The sequence below is a fragment of the Nerophis ophidion genome, linkage group LG04, assembly GCF_033978795.1.
Source record: "Nerophis ophidion isolate RoL-2023_Sa linkage group LG04, RoL_Noph_v1.0, whole genome shotgun sequence".
In the NCBI taxonomy this organism is placed as follows: Eukaryota; Metazoa; Chordata; class Actinopteri; order Syngnathiformes; family Syngnathidae; genus Nerophis; species Nerophis ophidion.
In genome coordinates this window covers 55397738-55414966 of record NC_084614.1, presented here as the reverse complement: position 1 = coordinate 55414966, position 17229 = coordinate 55397738, and the positions used below count along the sequence as shown (strand labels likewise).

General features: G+C 42.7%; 1 protein-coding gene across 7 annotated transcripts in view; it reads left to right on the top strand.

Moving 5' to 3' along the window:
* LOC133551594 (ryanodine receptor 1-like) overlaps positions 1-17229 on the top strand; it is a 70730-nt gene that overhangs the window by 1691 nt on the left and 51810 nt on the right. For all 7 annotated transcript variants that reach the window (XM_061898474.1, XM_061898472.1, XM_061898469.1 and 4 more), the window contains exons 2-29: positions 4786-4905; positions 4978-5076; positions 5161-5181; positions 5249-5323; positions 5396-5474; positions 9028-9140; positions 9217-9316; positions 9397-9493; positions 9571-9645; positions 9734-9890; positions 9956-10120; positions 10192-10313; positions 10393-10579; positions 12293-12428; positions 12499-12594; positions 12678-12796; positions 12871-13004; positions 13063-13304; positions 13393-13585; positions 13670-13886; positions 13954-14058; positions 14355-14458; positions 15199-15282; positions 15362-15521; positions 15592-15739; positions 15823-16028; positions 16104-16278; positions 16992-17200. In XM_061898474.1, coding sequence (XP_061754458.1) covers positions 4786-4905; positions 4978-5076; positions 5161-5181; positions 5249-5323; positions 5396-5474; positions 9028-9140; positions 9217-9316; positions 9397-9493; positions 9571-9645; positions 9734-9890; positions 9956-10120; positions 10192-10313; positions 10393-10579; positions 12293-12428; positions 12499-12594; positions 12678-12796; positions 12871-13004; positions 13063-13304; positions 13393-13585; positions 13670-13886; positions 13954-14058; positions 14355-14458; positions 15199-15282; positions 15362-15521; positions 15592-15739; positions 15823-16028; positions 16104-16278; positions 16992-17200 — 3738 coding nt within the window. The remainder of the gene's footprint in view (positions 1-4785; positions 4906-4977; positions 5077-5160; positions 5182-5248; positions 5324-5395; positions 5475-9027; positions 9141-9216; positions 9317-9396; positions 9494-9570; positions 9646-9733; positions 9891-9955; positions 10121-10191; positions 10314-10392; positions 10580-12292; positions 12429-12498; positions 12595-12677; positions 12797-12870; positions 13005-13062; positions 13305-13392; positions 13586-13669; positions 13887-13953; positions 14059-14354; positions 14459-15198; positions 15283-15361; positions 15522-15591; positions 15740-15822; positions 16029-16103; positions 16279-16991; positions 17201-17229) is intronic.

The following is a 17229-nucleotide window of genomic DNA, read 5'->3' as shown; positions in this document are numbered from 1 at the left end:
CGTCACGTCCGTTGTGTCCTGAGCAAGACACTTCACCCTTGCTCCTGATGGGTGCTAGTTAGCGCCTTGCATGGCAGCTCCCTCCATCAGTGTGTGAATGGGTAAATGTGGAAGTAGTGTCAAAGCGCTTTGAGTATCTTGAAGGTAGAAATGCGCTATACAAGTACAACCCATTTATCATTTATCATTTATAACATATAATTTATGGTAAATATATATTGCCATATACTGAAAGTGTGTTTTAAGCTCTTAACAATTTATTTTACATTATTTATAGTAACATTCACAGCACAGTCAGGAGATTGAGGGTTACAAATCCTCCTAAGTTCTAAAAATATGAATATTAGGTTAATTCAGTGTTCCTCAATTAAAAATAAACCATTTTTGGCCACCCCCCCACAGACTCTCACAAGGCGAAAATTGTTATAAGCGCACCTCTGAATATTATGAATGCCAAGAGTGTGCAAAGCAGTAATCAGAGAAAGGGTGTCTATTTTGAAGAAACTAGAATATTAAACATGTTTTAATTTATTTCACCTTTTTTTGTAAAGTACATAACTCCACATGTTTTCCTTCAGAGTTTTGATGCCTTCACTGACAATCTACAATGTAAATTCATGAAAATAAAGAATACACATTGTATGAGAAGGCGTGTCCAAACTTTTGGCTTGTCCTGCATATATATATATACATATATATATATATATATATATATATATATATATATATATATATATATATATATATATATATATATATATATATATATATATATATATACAGTATATATGTATGTATGTATATATACTATGGATAGTTTGTCTGCATTAGCGCTTATAATAACAATATTACTAATACTTGGTTAATATTCAAGTCACAAAATGTATGAGTATTGTTGGCGCTTTTTGAATGGTTATTTATTGTTATATATATATATATATATATATATATATATATTGTTATATATATATGTATATATATATATATATATATATATATATACAGTATATATGTATGTATATATACTATAGATAGTTTGTCTGCATTAGCGCTTATAATAACAATATTACTAATACTTGGTTAATATTCAAGTCACAAAATGTATAAGTATTGTTGGCGCTTTTTGAAGGGTTATTTATTGTTTTTTTATGGGCGGAATAGAGGACCTCCCATTGGCGTCGCTGTAAGCAGACTTTTGTTTTAAGTTTCTCTAATATCAAAGAATACATAAAAAAAAAATCTGTCATCATGTCTTTCATAATGATTGCACATGATAGGCAACATTTAAAATTAGGGGTGCCTTGAAGATCACAAGTATGGACCCCAGTGGTCTGTGTTTGCTAGTTAGGTTAAAATATCATTGCAATGATCTGTCAATGGGATTTCTTTGGTCCAAGTTGCTCAATACGATCGGAGCACTCGAGTGTTTTGGAATTTGCAGCAAAACGTTCAAAGTTTTGAACTGAACCTGTGATCCGGGGTGGGGTCATTCCAAGGCCGGATTTAGCCCCAGGATTGCCAGTGAGAATAGCTCTGCTCTAAATTGTCCACAGTCTGAATGGCTTTTTCCCCCAAGTCAGCTGGGATAGGCTCCAGTTTACCTGTGTCCTTAATGAGGACAAAATTACAAAAAAATGGATGGATTAAATATGTTTTTGATTACTTCTCAAACTGTGGCACCACTTAATCTAGTTATACACAAGAACTACTTAAAAAGGTAAATTATTTTAGTGGTATTTACATGAATTATGTCAAGTCAAAAATGAATTCATATTAATTTCCCCTGTGCTGAAATATTATTCTTCAACTCCCCCCATACACCTCAAACCAATCATTCTTGTGTAGAAGACACAAGTTCATAGTTAAACGGTTATGGCAAGCAGAGGTAGCATAACCATACAATATTTTTGTGCTGGTGCCAATTTGAAAAAAAGACACGTTTTGTCTCTAACTCACTTAAAACAGACTGATCATAATGTGTTGAGATAGATGCTACAAGTGAGACAACTATTTAGCTGAAAAACACCTCTTGTCTTAATTTTCCCTTGGGGATTAATAAAGTACTTCTGATTCTGATTATCTTTTTACCAGCTCATATTTTTTAACAAAACTTAGGGTAATCGGTAGTAAATGGTAAACTTTAGTAGGTGTCATCATTTTAGCTTCAAGGCCATTATTTTACTAAGTAGCAAAAAGATATGTGGCATACATATTTACCCCAACCAACACTGTACTAATTTGTCTTTGTGAGTCTTGTAACCAAAATGTATGTTGGCAGCAATTCCTCCTTCATGCAAGCCAGCCAAACAAATTGCTTGATTGTAGCAGGGTGATGTGGGACATGCTTTCCAATGAAATCAGAAATATCTGGTGCTTTCCAAAAGGGGACGTGTGAACAGCAGGTGCAGTGGCTTGAAATAGAGGGCTTATATGACTGGGGGTGGGAGGTTTTGGGGGGCCCATATTCAGACAGCAAGAGAGGTGGGCACAAGGGAGGGCAGCAAAAGAAATTCAGTAAAGAAAAAATACAGTACATGTAATAATCAAGACTCTAGAGCCGTGGTTTACAATTTTTTTTCACCAAGTACCACCTCAGAAAAAAAATTGTCTCTCCAAGTACTACCATAATAAACAACATTAAAATATAGCAGTGTTTGTAGGGCCATTGGTTTATTAAAAAAGGCAGGGGTTTTATTTAACAGGTATATTTGATATTTTTGGCTATTGTAACATTACACACCGTACAGAGTACAGTGACACTTAAATCAAGTGATTATTTGGCATAATGCTAGATGGAGATGTACCACAGTTTGAGAATCACTGCTTTAGAGCAATTTAGAACAGTGGTGGTGCCTCCCGCTCTGCCCTGACGAACTGATTTCACAAGGAAAGTTTGTGGTTGTTTTATTTTCATTCCAGGTGATCAGACTTTTGAAATCAAAGTTACATACATACTGTATATAAAATATTTTTCTGGAAGAGGATATGTATATGTGCTTATCATACAAACCCCGTTTCCATATGAGTTGGGAAATTGTGTTAGATGTAAATATAAACGGAATACAATGATTTGCAAATAATTTTCAACCCATATTCAGTTGAATATGCTACAAAGACAACATATTTGATGTTCAAACTAATAAACATTTTTTTTTTGCAAATAATCATTAACTTTAGAATTTTATGCCAGCAACACGGAAAGTTGGGAAAGGTGGCAATAAATACTGATAAAGTTGAGGAATGCTCATCAAACACTTATGTGGAACATCACACAGGTGTACAGGCTAATTAGGAACAGTTGGGTGCCATGATTGGGTATAAAAGCAGCTTCCATGAAATGTTAAGTAATTCACAAACAGGGATAAGGCGAGGGTCACCACTTTGTAGGCAAATTGTCGAACAGTTTTAAAACAACATTTCTCAAGGAGTTATTGCAAGGAATTTAGGGATTTTACCATCTACAGTCTGTAAAATCATCAAAAAGTTCAGAGAATCTGGAGAAATCACTGCACGTAAGCGATGATCTTACAGACTTTTGATCCCTCAGGCGGTACTGCATCAAAAACCAACATCAGTGTGTAAAGGATATCACCACATGGGGTCAGGAACACTTCATAAAACCACTGTCTGTAACTACAGTTGGTCGCTACATCTGTAAGTGCAAGTTAAAACTCTACTATGCAAAACCAAATCCATTTATCAACAATATCCTGAAACGCCGCCGGTTGGCTGTGCCTGAGCTCACCTAATGGACTGATGCAAAGTGGAAAGGTGTTCTGTGGTCTGACGAGTCCACATTTCAAATTACATTTGGAAACAGAGGACGTGGTGTCCTCCAGAACAAAGAGGAAAATAACCAGTCGGATTGTTATTGGCGCAAAGTTCATAAGCCAGCATCTGTGATGGTATGAGTGTGTATTATTGGCCAAGGCATGGGTCACTTACACATCTGTGAAGGCACCATTAATGCTGAAAGGTCCATACAGGTTTTGGAGCAACATATGTTGTCATCCAAGCAACATTATCATGGACGCCCCTGCCTATTTCAGCAAGACAAGTGTTAAAACACCATGGCTTCGTGAAAAAAGAGTGCTGGTACTTACTGGCCCGCCTGCAGTCCAGACCTGCCTCCCATCAAAAATGTGCGGCACATCATGAAGCGTAAAATACAACAGCGGAGACTTCTTGAACGACTGAAGCTCTACATAAAACAAGAATGTGAAAGAATTCCACTTTCAAAGCTTCAACAATTAGTTTCCTCAGTTCCCAAACGTTATATTGAGTGTTGTTAAAAGAAAAGGTGATGTAACACAGTGGTGAACATGTCCTTTCCCAACTACTTTGCCACGTGTTTCAGCCATGAAATTCCAAGTTAATTACTATTTGCAAAAAAAAAAAAATTGATGAGTTTGAACATCAAATATCTTGTCTTTGTAGTGCATTCAATTGAATATGGGTTGAAAAGGATTTGCAAAGCGTTGTATTCCGTTTCTATTTACATCTAACACAATTTCCCAACTCATGTGGAAACGGAGTTTGTACAATAAAAAGTGAGACCCCAAATGTTTTTTTCATTCAATAAAAATATATAAATGTGACTAAGAAGAATATGTTAACATATTTATACAAAGTGCATATTTTTGTTATTTTATTTATAGTTATACCTGTTATAACATTGATGAGAGCATGCAGTATGAAAATAAATAAATAAAAAAACTCACCTGCCTTGTATCTCACAGCGCGTCTCTAATAAGCGCTCCTTTCTCTTTTTGTTGTCTGTTGCAGGATGATCATGTGGTCCTGCAGTGCACGGCCTCCATTCTAAAAGAGCAGATCAAACTCTGCCTGTCGTGCGAAGGATTCGGAAATCGTCTCTGTTTCCTAGAGACCACCTCCAACGCTCAGGTAATGCAGCATGCATCAGTCTCGTTCTTCAGCTTCTTTGTCACCAAATGCTGAAGGATTATTGCGTTTCAGAATGTCCCACCCGATTTGGCCATCTGCTGCTTCATACTGGAGCAGTCCTTATCTGTGCGGGCGCTGCAGGAGATGCTGTCCAACACATCTGTGGATGAGGTCAGCCATTTTCCATTCTTAACAATAGTATTTCAAAAGGATCTCACTTTTACATTGTCTGAACTCTGTTTTTGTCTTCCACAGGCTGTTGATTTGGACAAATGGGTAAGTTTGTCTGACTTTTCTGCCCAAAGGTACCCAATTTAACCACCTTTCTACCTGCTTGTGTCAGTCTTCACAAGGTGGGGGCCATCGCACTCTACTGTACGGACATGCCATCCTCTTGAAGCACACTCATTCGAGCATGGTGAGTGCACTATAATTCAATAAGTGTTTGTCCGTAACTCTTCCCTTTTTTCCACCTTCTTTTTTGTCACAGTACTTAAGCTGTTTGACGACATCACGTTCGCTCACAGACAAGCTGGCGTTTGACGTGGGCTTGCAGGAAGAGTCCACAGGTGCCTATAAACTTCTGCACTTGCCATACAGCATACAGGGCATTCACAAGATGTAGGCGTCACAACTAATAAACCTGAGCCAGCCCTTAATCTGTTTTTAGATGGCATTTACTATAGCACCATCCATCTCCATCCATCCATCTTCTTCCGCTTATCCGAGGTCAGGTCGCGGGGGCAACAACCTAAGCAGGGAAACTCAGACTTCCCTTTCCCCAGCCACTTCGTCTAGCTCTTCCCGGGGGATCCCGAGGTGTTCCCAGGCCAGCCGGGAGACATAGTCTTCCCAACGTGTCCTGGGTCTTCCCCGTGGCCTCTTACCGGTTGGACGTGCCCTAAACACCTCCCTAGGGAGGCGTTCGGGTGGCATCGTGACCAGATGCCCGAACCACCTCATCTGGCTCCTCTCGATGTGAAGGAGCAGTGGCTTTACTTTGAGTTCCTCCCGGATGGCAGAGCTTCTCACCCTATCTCTAAGGGAGAGCCCCGCCACACGGCGGAGGAAACTCATTTCGGCCGCTTGTACCCGTGATCTTATCCTTTCGGTCATGACCCAAAGCTCATGACCATAGGTGAGGATGGGAACGTAGATCGACCGGTAAATTGAGAGCTTTGCCTTCCGGCTCAGCTCCTTCTTCACCACAACGGATCGGTACAACGTCCGCATTACTGAAGACGCGGCACCGATCCGCCTGTCGATCTCACGACCCACTCTTCCCTCACTCGTGAACAAGACTCCTAGGTACTTGAACTCCTCCACTTGGGGCAGTGTCTCCTCCCCAACCCGGAGATGGCATTCCACCCTTTTCCGGGCGAGAACCATGGACTCGGACTTGGAGGTGCTGATTCTCATTCCGGTCGCTTCACACTCGGCTGCAAACCGATCCAGTAAGAGCTGAAGATCCCGGTCAGATGAAGCCATCAGGACCAAATCATCTGCAAAAAGCAGAGACCTAATCCTGCGGTCACCAAACCGGAACCCCTCAACGCCTTGACTGCGCCTAGAAATTCTGTCCGTAAAAGTTATGAACAGAATCGGTGACAAAGGACAGCCTTGGCGGAGTCCAACTCTCACTGGAAAAGTGTTCGACTTACTGCCGGCAATGCGGACCAAGCTCTGGCACTGATCGTACAGGGAGCGGACCGCCACAATAAGACAGTCCGATACCCCATACTCTCTGAGCACTCCCCACAGGACTTCCCGAGGGGACACGGTCGAATGCCTTCTCCAAGTCCACAAAGCACATGTAGACTGGTTGGGCAAACTCCCATGCACCCTCAAGAACCCTGCCGAGAGTATAGAGCTGGTCCACAGTTCCACGACCAGGACGAAAACCACACTGTTCCTCCTGAATCCGAGGTTCGACTATCCGGCGTAGCCTCCTCTCCAGTACACCTGAATAAGGCTGAGGAGTGTGATCCCACGATAGTTGGAACACACCCTCCGGTCCCCCTTCTTAAAGAGAGGAACCACCACCCCGGTCTGCCAATCCAGAGGTACTGCCCCCGATGTCCACGCGATGCTGCAGAGTCTTGTCAACCAAGACAGCCCCACAGCATCCAGAGCCTTAAGGAACTCCGGGCGGGTCTAGTCCACCCCCGGGGCCTTGCCACCGAGGAGCTTTTTAACTACCTCAGCGACCTCAGCCCCAGAAATAGGAGAGTCCACCACAGATTCCCCAGGCACTGCTTCCTCATAGGAAGACGTGTTGGTGGGATTGAGGAGGTCTTCGAAATATTCCTTCCACCTATCCACAACATCCGCTGTTGAGGTCAGCAGAACACCATCCGCACCATACACGGTGTTGATAGTGCACTGCTTCCCCTTCCTGAGGCGGCGGACGGTGGTCCAGAATCGCTTCGAAGCCGTCCGGAAGTCGTTTTCCATGGCTTCCCCGAACTCCTCCCATGTCCGAGTTTTTGCCTCAGCGACCGCTGAAGCCGCACACCGCTTGGCCTGTCGGTACCTGTCCACTGCCTCCGGAGTCCTATGAGCCAAAAGGACCCGATAGGACTCCTTCTTCAGCTTGCCGGCATCCCTCACCGCTGGTGTCCACCAAGGGGTTTTAGGATTGCCGCCTCGACAGGCACCAACTACCTTGCGGCCACAGGTCCGATCAGCCGCCTCGACAATAGAGGTGCGGAACATGCTCCACTCGGACTCAATGTCCAGCACGTCCCTCGTGACATGTTCGAAGTTCTTCCGGAGGTGGGAATTGAAACTTTCTCTGACAGGAGACTCTGCCAGACGTTCCCAGCAGACCCTCACAATACGTTTGGGCCTGCCAGGTCAGTCCGGCATCCTCCCCCACCATCGCAGCCAACTCACCACCAGGTGATGATCGGTAGAAAGCTCCGCCCCTCTCTTCACCCGAGTGTCCAAAACTTAAGGCCGCAAATCCGATGACACAACTACAAAGTCGATCATGGAACTGCGGCCTAGGGTGTCCTGGTGCCAAGTGCACATATGGACACCCTTATGTTTGAACATGGTGTTTGTAATGGACAAACTGTGACGAGCACAAAAGTCCAATAACAAAACACCACTCGGGTTCAGATCCGGGCGGCCATTCTTCCTAATCACGCCTCTCCGGGTTTCACTGTCGTTGCCAACATGAGCGTTGAAGTCCCCCAGTAGGACAAGGGAATCACCCGGGGGAGCACTTTCCAGTACTCCCTCGGGTGTACCCAAAAAGGGTGGGTACTCTGAACTGCTGTTTGGTGCGTAAGCACAAACAACAGTCAGGACCTGTCCCCCCACCCGAAGGCGGAGGGAGGCTACCCTTTCGTCCACTGGGTTGAACTCCAACGTGCAGGCTTTAAGCCGGGGGGCAACCAGAATTGCCACCCCAGTCCGTCGCCTCTCACTGTCGGCAACGCCAGAGTGGAAGAGGGTCCAGTCCCTCTCGAGAGAAGTGGTTCCAGAGCCCTTGCTGTGCGTCGAAGTGAGTCCGACTATATCCAGCCGGAACTTCTCCACTTCGCGCAGTAGCTCAGGCTCTTTCCCCCCCAGTGAGGTGACGTTCCACGTCCCAAGAGCTGGCTTCTGTAGCCGAGGATCGGACCGCCAAGTGCCCTGCCTTCGGCTGCCGCCCAGCTCACATTGCACCCGACCTCTATGGCCCCTGCTATGGGTGGTGAGCCCATTGGAGGGGTGACCCACGTTGCCTCTTCGGGCTGTGCCCGGCCGGACCCCATGGGAACAGGCCCGGCCACCAGGCGCTCGCCATCGTGCCCCACCTCCGGGCCTGGCTCCAGAAGGGGGCCCCGGTGACCCGCGTCCGGGCGAGGGAAAAATGGGTCCATGTTTTGTCTTCTTCATAGAGGTCTTCGAGCTGCTCTTTGTCTGATCCCTCACCTAGAACCTGTTTGCCTTGGGAGACCCTACCAGGGGGCATAAAGCCCCCGGACAACATAGCTCCTAGGATCATTGGGACACGCAAACTCCTCTACCACGATAAGGTGGCAGCTCAGAGAGGAGTGGCAGCTCAGAGAGCACTTGTGTAGTAATATTGTAAGATAGCTAGACAAATGTCCGTACGTTTGTGCGTTGCAGGGGAAGCCTGCTGGTGGACCATCCATCCAGCCTCTAAGCAAAGATCTGAAGGGGAGAAAGTCAGAGTGGGAGACGACCTGATTCTTGTCAGTGTTTCATCAGAGCGATATTTGGTAAATACAAACTGCATGAACATGCTCTGTTATGCATTTGTTAACTGTGTATTTCTAACTCATAATTTCTTTTCAGCATCTGTCCTATGCCAGCGGTGACTTAATGGTGGATGCTTCCTTCATGCAAACATTGTGGACAATGACTCCGGTTATGTCTGGTTGTGAGCTAGCTGAAGGTTGACTTTTCTTCTTCTTGTTATTTGAATCCATAAACCTCCTTGCTTTCCGTCAGCAGTGTGAATCTCATCTTATGTAGGTTTTCTGACTGGAGGGTATGTGCTCAGGCTATTCCACGGTCACATGGATGAGTGTTTGGCAATCCCAGCAGCTGATCAAGGAGACGACCAGCGCAGGTGAGCAACGCTTCTCAACTCCTCTTTCCAATTGGACAAAAAATGTCTGAATTATTTTTTTTCTGTCTTTAACCAAGAGTTGCTCATTATGAAGGAGGAGCTGTTTGCAGCCATGCCCGGTCCTTGTGGAGATTGGAACCCTTGCGCATTGCGTTAGTCTCCTAAAAAAAAAAAATCTAAAATCCCACTTTGAGTGACTTGACACTGTGTCTTTTATTTTTTTACTTTATGGATATTTAGTTGGAGTGGTGGTCACATTAAATGGGGCCAGTCTTTTAGAATTCGTCACATAACAACCGGAAGGTACCTTTTGCTAGATGAAGAAAAAGGGCTGCTGTTGGTCGACCCCGAGAAAGCCAATTCTAAAATGGCAGCCTTCTGCTTCAGAATTTCAAAGGTGAGTGACAGACAAGTGGAGACAAAACAGCAGCTTTAAGAAAAAAGTCTTTATGTGAACTATAGGAAAAAATTGAAGTCACTCAGAAGCGTGACGTGGAAGGCATGGGCATTCCAGAGATAAAGTATGGAGAGTCCATGTGCTTTGTGCAACATGCCTCATCTGGTCTCTGGCTCACATATGCAGCTGTAGATGCCAAATCCGCTCGTTTAGGTCCTCTGAAGAGAAAGGTAATCCCGATTAAATCGGCTGGTTTCATACACGACCAAAACTGTATTCCATGTGCGTCACCATCGTATAGGCCATCCTCCATAAAGAAGGTCACATGGATGATGCACTCACAGTTGCACGCTCTCAGACTGAAGAGTCTCAGGCTGCAAGGATGATTTTCAGCACAACAGGCCTCTTCAACCAGTTCATCAAGTACCCTAGACCATTTCACACAATCTTTTTAGCGGTCCATTAGTCTTGATTACTAAGTATGTTATCCATGTGTCACCAGAGGTCTTGATGCCCTCAGTGGGAAAAACAAATCTGCAAATCCACCTAACCTGCCGATGGACACTGTGGTGCTTTCACTTCAAGACCTGATTTTTTACTTCCGGCCCCCTGAGGAGGAGCTGGAGCACGAGGACAAGCAGTTCAAGCTCCGTTCGCTCAAAAACAGGCAGAACCTTTTTCAAGAGGAGGTTTGTCTACATTGTTATTCTTCGTTTTAAAGCATTCTTTTCTCGAAGGAAGGGGTTCCAAACTCCATTCATCTCTGGGCCGCTGGAGCTAGGGTGAGTGTGAAGCTGGGTCACACAAAATATATCCTTCAGAATCTCGTTTTAACCACCATACTTTTTTAACTAGCACCAATATGATTTAGTTTAAGAGACGGTTCAAACTACAAGTGTTCACTAAGTACACAGAACAAGAATTATGATGAACATCTTGAACCCTTTTTTTCCCTTTTTTTTATTGAGACAAATATTATTTCTGTATTTAATATTTGTATGCTTACTATGGTATATATTTTTTAAAATTATTTATTTGTTCACTGTTATGTTACAGAGAACAAGGAAGTTTTAATAAAATTGATATGGTATAAAAAAGGGTAGGATTAAATAAGCTCTGCTTCTTCTTACTCCTATTTAGACGTGCAGTAATGAACCAACTGGAATTGTGTGATGCATTACATTGTATCGTATGCATGTCCGAAATAAACTGGAACTGAAACTAAAAACTGAAAAACTACGTCTACCAGAAGCAATAGTAACCTGTAGGGGACCTTAAGTCTTTATAAATGTGAAATGAGATGTAAAAAAGATTAGATTTTGACACTGTTGAGTTTTCCAGGACATGGTCAAAGACACAGGCTTCACAGTGGGAGAGGGGTTAGTGCGTCTGCCTCACAATACGAAGGTCTTGAGTAGTCCTGGGTTCAATCCCGGGCTCGGGATCTTTCTGTGTGGAGTTTGCATGTCCTCCCCCCCTCCAGGTACTCCGGCTTCCTCCCACCTCCAAAGACATGCACCTGGGGATAGGTTGATTGGCAACACTAAATTGTCCCTAGTGTGTGAATGTGAGTGTGAATGTTGTCTGTCTATCTGTGTTGGCCCTGCGATGAGGTGGCGACTCGTCCAGGGTGTACCCCGCTTTCCGCCCGATTGTAGCTGAGATAGGCACTAGCGCCCCCTGTGGTAGAAAATGGATGGATGGATGGATGGTCAAAGACACTTTTTACATCAGTCAATTTTAAAGTAGTGTGATTTTTTTTCAGTTTAATAAAAGTGGGCGGCTAATAGATATAAATTTTGGCAATCAAGAATATAACTTTAAAGAACAGAAACTACAACAACATTGCAGATGAAAAAATTATTTCACATCATTTATTGGCAACTCAAAGACCATCATCCGGTCAGAGTCAGATTTAACGAGGAAAAACCGGCAGCTCAGTTGCCAGAATTTTTTGTCATAAAATTTTTTGGAGTTTTTACACCAAATTACTGTATCTTGAAAAACAGTACCATGGTTAATTTTACAGTACATTTATTTTTACTTTAACATTTAATGTTGTTGTTTTTACACATTACTGTAAATAGAAAAAAACATATTACTTTTATTTTTCCAGTAAAATTCTGGCAAAATAATCTGACAGTTAAAATATGACTTTTTTACAGTATAACTTACTCTTTGTGTGGCCCAATATGTGTTTGTTGTGTTATAATTTTGTTCTGCACTGTTATTGTATTTATTGTATTTCATAAAAGGATTCATGACTGCCATATTATATTTAACTATTATCCGCCCTGGATGTGCGGGCCGCAATTACATTAAACTGCAAAATATGGGCCTGCGGGCTGTAAATGTGCAACAAGTTTGTCACCACTGCTCTGAGCCTTTGATGTTCTTGACAGGGGATGATTACCCTTGTTTTGGACTGCGTTGATCGTCTGAATGTCTACAACACAGCCGCACACTTCTCTGAATACGCAGGGGAAGAAGCTGCGGAGTCGTGGAAGGAGATAGTTAATTTACTCTACGAGTTACTAGGTAGGACTGTCCTATCCTCAGATATATCACTTCGGCTTTATGTCATTTTCACTGCTGTCTTTATGTAAAGCTTCTCTGATCAGAGGCAATCGATCAAACTGTGCGCTGTTCTGTGATAACCTTGACTGGCTGGTCAGTAAATTGGACCGTTTGGAGGCATCATCAGGTATTTCAGAAGCTCTGTTTTTTCCTAAGATTCAGTTTATTAGCTGCAAGTAGAGCTTTGCATTGTAATGCTTTTAATCATAGGAATCCTGGAGGTGTTGTACTGTGTTCTGATCGAGAGTCCAGAGGTTCTGAATATCATCCAGGAGAATCACATCAAATCCATAATTTCTTTACTGGATAAGCATGGACGCAATCACAAGGTCTGTAGCAATGTCGTATTCCACATCGCAAGGCAGCACCCACCAGAACATTCCTCATACATTATTTTGTCTAGGTTCTGGATGTGCTCTGCTCTCTGTGTGTGTGCAACGGTGTGGCCGTGAGGTCAAACCAGAACCTGATTACAGAGAATCTACTTCCCGGTCGTGACCTCCTGCTTCAAACCAACATTATCAATTATGTCACCAGGTCAGTCTTTTAGTGCATGTAAAGATGAAAATGTTGTCTAAAGACCTTTTTTTTCCAGCATGAGACCCAACATTTTCCTTGGGACCTGCGAAGGATCCACTCAGTATAAAAAGTGGTATTTTGAGGTGATGGTGGATCACATCGAGCCGTTCCGCACTGCTCAGCCATATCACCTGCGTGTGGGCTGGGCGCTGACTGAGGGATACAGTCCATACCCTGGTGGAGGCGAAGGCTGGGGGGCGAACGGTGTCGGGGATGATCTCTATTCCTACGGTTTTGATGGGCTTCACCTCTGGTCAGGTAAATTAAACATTGGTCTTGTAGCCTCACACAATACATGGACTTCTTTTCTGTGTAGCTAAAACGGTTAGTTTGTTTCTGTTGTTAGGACGTGTTCCTCGTCATGTTGCCACGCCCAATCAGCACCTTCTGGCAGCTGAGGACGTGATTAGCTGCTGTTTGGACCTGAATGTGCCCAGCATTTCCTTCCGCATCAACGGTTATCCTGTCCAAGGCATGTTTGAGAACTTCAACCTGGATGGCCTCTTCTTTCCTGTCGTCAGCTTCTCTGCAGGCGTGAAGTAACTAAAGGACAATATTATAAGATAAGTAGATTGTTGTTAACATGTGAGACTGAATAAACAATCTTCCTCCCTAACTGCAAGGATGCGATTTCTTCTTGGAGGCCGTCATGGGGATTTCAAGTTCCTTCCACCTCCAGGATATGCTCCGTGCTACGAGGCCGTGTTGCCTAGGGATCGTTTGCGGATCGAGCCCATTAAGGAGTATAAGCATGACTTTGATGGTGTCCGTAACCTGTTGGGTCCAACACAGTCCCTCTCACACACTGCCTTCACTCCCTGCCCGGTGGACACTATACAAGTAAAAGGTCATATTTAGGCCTCTGAGTTCTTCTGAAAATGATAGAAGGTTTTTTTCCCCCTTCTAGATTGTGCTTCCTCCCCATTTGGAGCGAATCCGAGAGAAGCTAGCAGAGAATAGCCACGAGTTATGGGCTGTGACTCGCATAGAGCAAGGGTGGACCTATGGACCAGTGAGTGTCTTTCCTTCAAGTCACCTAAAATTAGGGACACAAGATATTATTGGTGGCTAATAACTACCGACCAATAATGGCAATTATGACGTCACATCAATAATTTTGATAAAGAAAATGTGTGTAAATATATAAACACATAAATAACGGTTATGGTTATCGTTAATCGGTTGTAAATGAATGGTTATCTGTTTCGGTTCAAATTCCTGTTATCGTGCATCCCTACCTACAAGGCTTTGTTACACAATTAGGCACTGCCTAAAATTGATGTTTTGTCTTTAAATGGATAAATCAAGTTTCGGGATGACAACAAGAAGCTGCACCCTTGCCTGGTTGACTTCCAGAGTCTGCCTGAACCTGAGAAAAACTACAATTTAGCAATGTCAGGAGAGACTCTCAAGTAAGTCAAGTTCTTACAAAACACGTGGAAAATTCAGGGCATTCAATCGATCGCAACTGGACTGAAGTAAGTTTCATCAGTTTGTGCTCATAGACTTAGATTGGTCGGATCTAATCGGATAAGCGGTGAAACGTCTTCTAAGACAAACGAAACAGTCCAGTTGCGATTGATTGAATGTCCTCAGTTGACAATGATCTGGATGAATGAGAACATCTATAGACAGTTGGGAAATTATGAGTTTTTTAAAAGGAACCTATGATGATTTTAATCTACATTTAAAAAACTTCTTTGTGTTCTACATAAAATGTTAAAGATATGTTTTGGTGTAAGTTTTTTTGTAAATTATGCTCCACATTCACATTTATAACCCGTTTTTGTAGACTGTCTGCAAGATGTGCGTTTGTGGAGGCTTTGTCGTAATCCTACAAGATTGTTTTGTTTTTTCACTATTTTATTATTTTTTTTATCATTTCCTGTCCTGGTGCTCCTATTTGGGGTCTACTTTTTGTTTGATTCCTTGTCTTGCTGCACCTTCAGTTTCTGCTCTGTTATTATATGATACTTTGGCGTGTTTAACATGAATATCTAACAATGTAACAACATGTATAAGTCAGAAAAGAGCAAAATCATCATAGGTCCTCCTTAAAGTATCCATGTTTGAAGTGGATTTTACTTTAATTGAAAAAAGGAAAATCACTTTTACCTATTTGCGTGCTTAACTTATAGTTATCATTTTAAAGGACTTTGCTGGCACTAGGCTGCCATGTAGGAATGGGAGATGAGAAAGCAGAGGAAAATCTGAAAAGAACAAAGCTTCCCAAAACGCAAGTTATCTCTCTATATTTTGAATTAATTAATTATAATGTTCCTTTAAAAGCTCTCTAACAACATTGGTCCTAATAGTTACATGCAGAGTAGCAGCTATAAGCCTGCTCCACTGGACCTCAATCATGTGAAGCTGACTCCTAATCAGAACACTCTTGTGGAGAGACTGGCGGAAAATGGGCACAACGTGTGGGCCAGAGATCGAGTGCGCCAGGGCTGGACATACAGTATTGTCCAGGTACAATTCTGCACTGAAAATGAAAATAAATTGCAGTTGGCTTAACTGTATAATACATTTTCCTGAATAGGATATTATGAACAAGCGCAATCCTCGTCTTGTTCCTTACAACCTACTGGATGAAAAGACCAAAAAGACTAACAGGGATACAGTTTGTGCAGCGGTTCGCACCCTCATCGGCTATGGTTACAACATTGAACCACCTGACCAGGAAAGCAGTACGTTTGTACACTCAGTCTGTTGAAGGACAACATTAATATATTATTTCCTTTTCACCTCTGCTCTATTTGTATTCATGCAGGTGCGCCTGGCACAGGCAGCGCTCGTGGAGATAAGATCAGAGTGTTCAGAGCCGAGAAGTCGTATGCTGTCACACAAGGGAAGTGGTACTTTGAATTTGAGGCTGTGACCGTTGGAGAAATGAGGGTGGGCTGGGCCCGACCCAGCGTCCGAGCCGACACTGAACTTGGTGCAGATGAGTGGGCCTATGTCTTCAACGGTTTTAAGGTGTGACTGAGCAGAGTTCTAATTTTTGTGGAGCATTGGTGCGTGTAAACCCACATAAACCATTTTTATTTCCAGGCACAACGATGGCATGTGGGAAATGAGTCTTTTGGTCGTCAGTGGCAGTCTGGTGACGTAGTGGGTTGTATGATTGACCTGACAGAGATGAACATCATGTTCACACTTAATGGAGAGATGTTGATCAGTGACTCAGGCTCTGAGATGGCTTTTAAGGACGTTGAATTAGGAGAGGGTAAGTCGAATAAAATGTGATGTCACAGACATGTATATTTGGACAAAAGTATTGGGACACATGACCATTTCACCACAACATTAGTGAAAATAGAAAAAGTGTTTGACTATGTTTGACTTGTTTAGAGTGCTGCACAATCCATAAACACGATAAATAATATCTAACAATCAAACATAATTTATGTAGCAATTTTCAAGAACAAGCAAGTTGGAAAACAAAGTGCTGTACACCACTAACAACAACACCAAAAACAAACACATGCAGGCATTTGCACACAGCCCTATTGACAATAACAAAACATGCCATGGCACTGAGGATTGGGGAAAATGAATGTCCTAAACAATTTATGAATTAATAAGTGAATAAAAACATAAAATAGTGACGGTAATAATAGCAATACATAAAATACGAAATAACATAATTAAGTTAAAATCCTAAAAATAATTTTACATTATTATTAAAAAGCCTGTTTAAAAAGGTGTACCTTTCAACATAAAAAAATCAACACATATAAATATCAATAATAAATATATACAATGAAAATATCTAAATAAAAGATTTTGGGAGAAATGAGGTGTTTTAATTAAACCCCTGATTGATTATTCTTTATCATTATTGCGTCATAAGATGCATCATTAGATTATTGTCCGTTTGGTGTCTGAATCCATTTGTAGTATGCAATTACACATAATATGCTTATGGAATATCCCCAGGCTTCATACCTGTATGCAGTCTAGGCTTGTCCCAGGTTGGCCGCATCAACTTGGGTCAGAACGTCAGCAGCCTGCGCTACTTTACCATCTGTGGTCTCCAAGAGGGATTTGAACCCTTTGCCATCAACATGAAAAGAGACATCACAATGTGGTTCAGCAAGAGCCTTCCCCAGTACATCAATGTACCAACTGATCACCACCACATTGAGGTGTCTTGTTACATTTCAGTGTTTTCTCA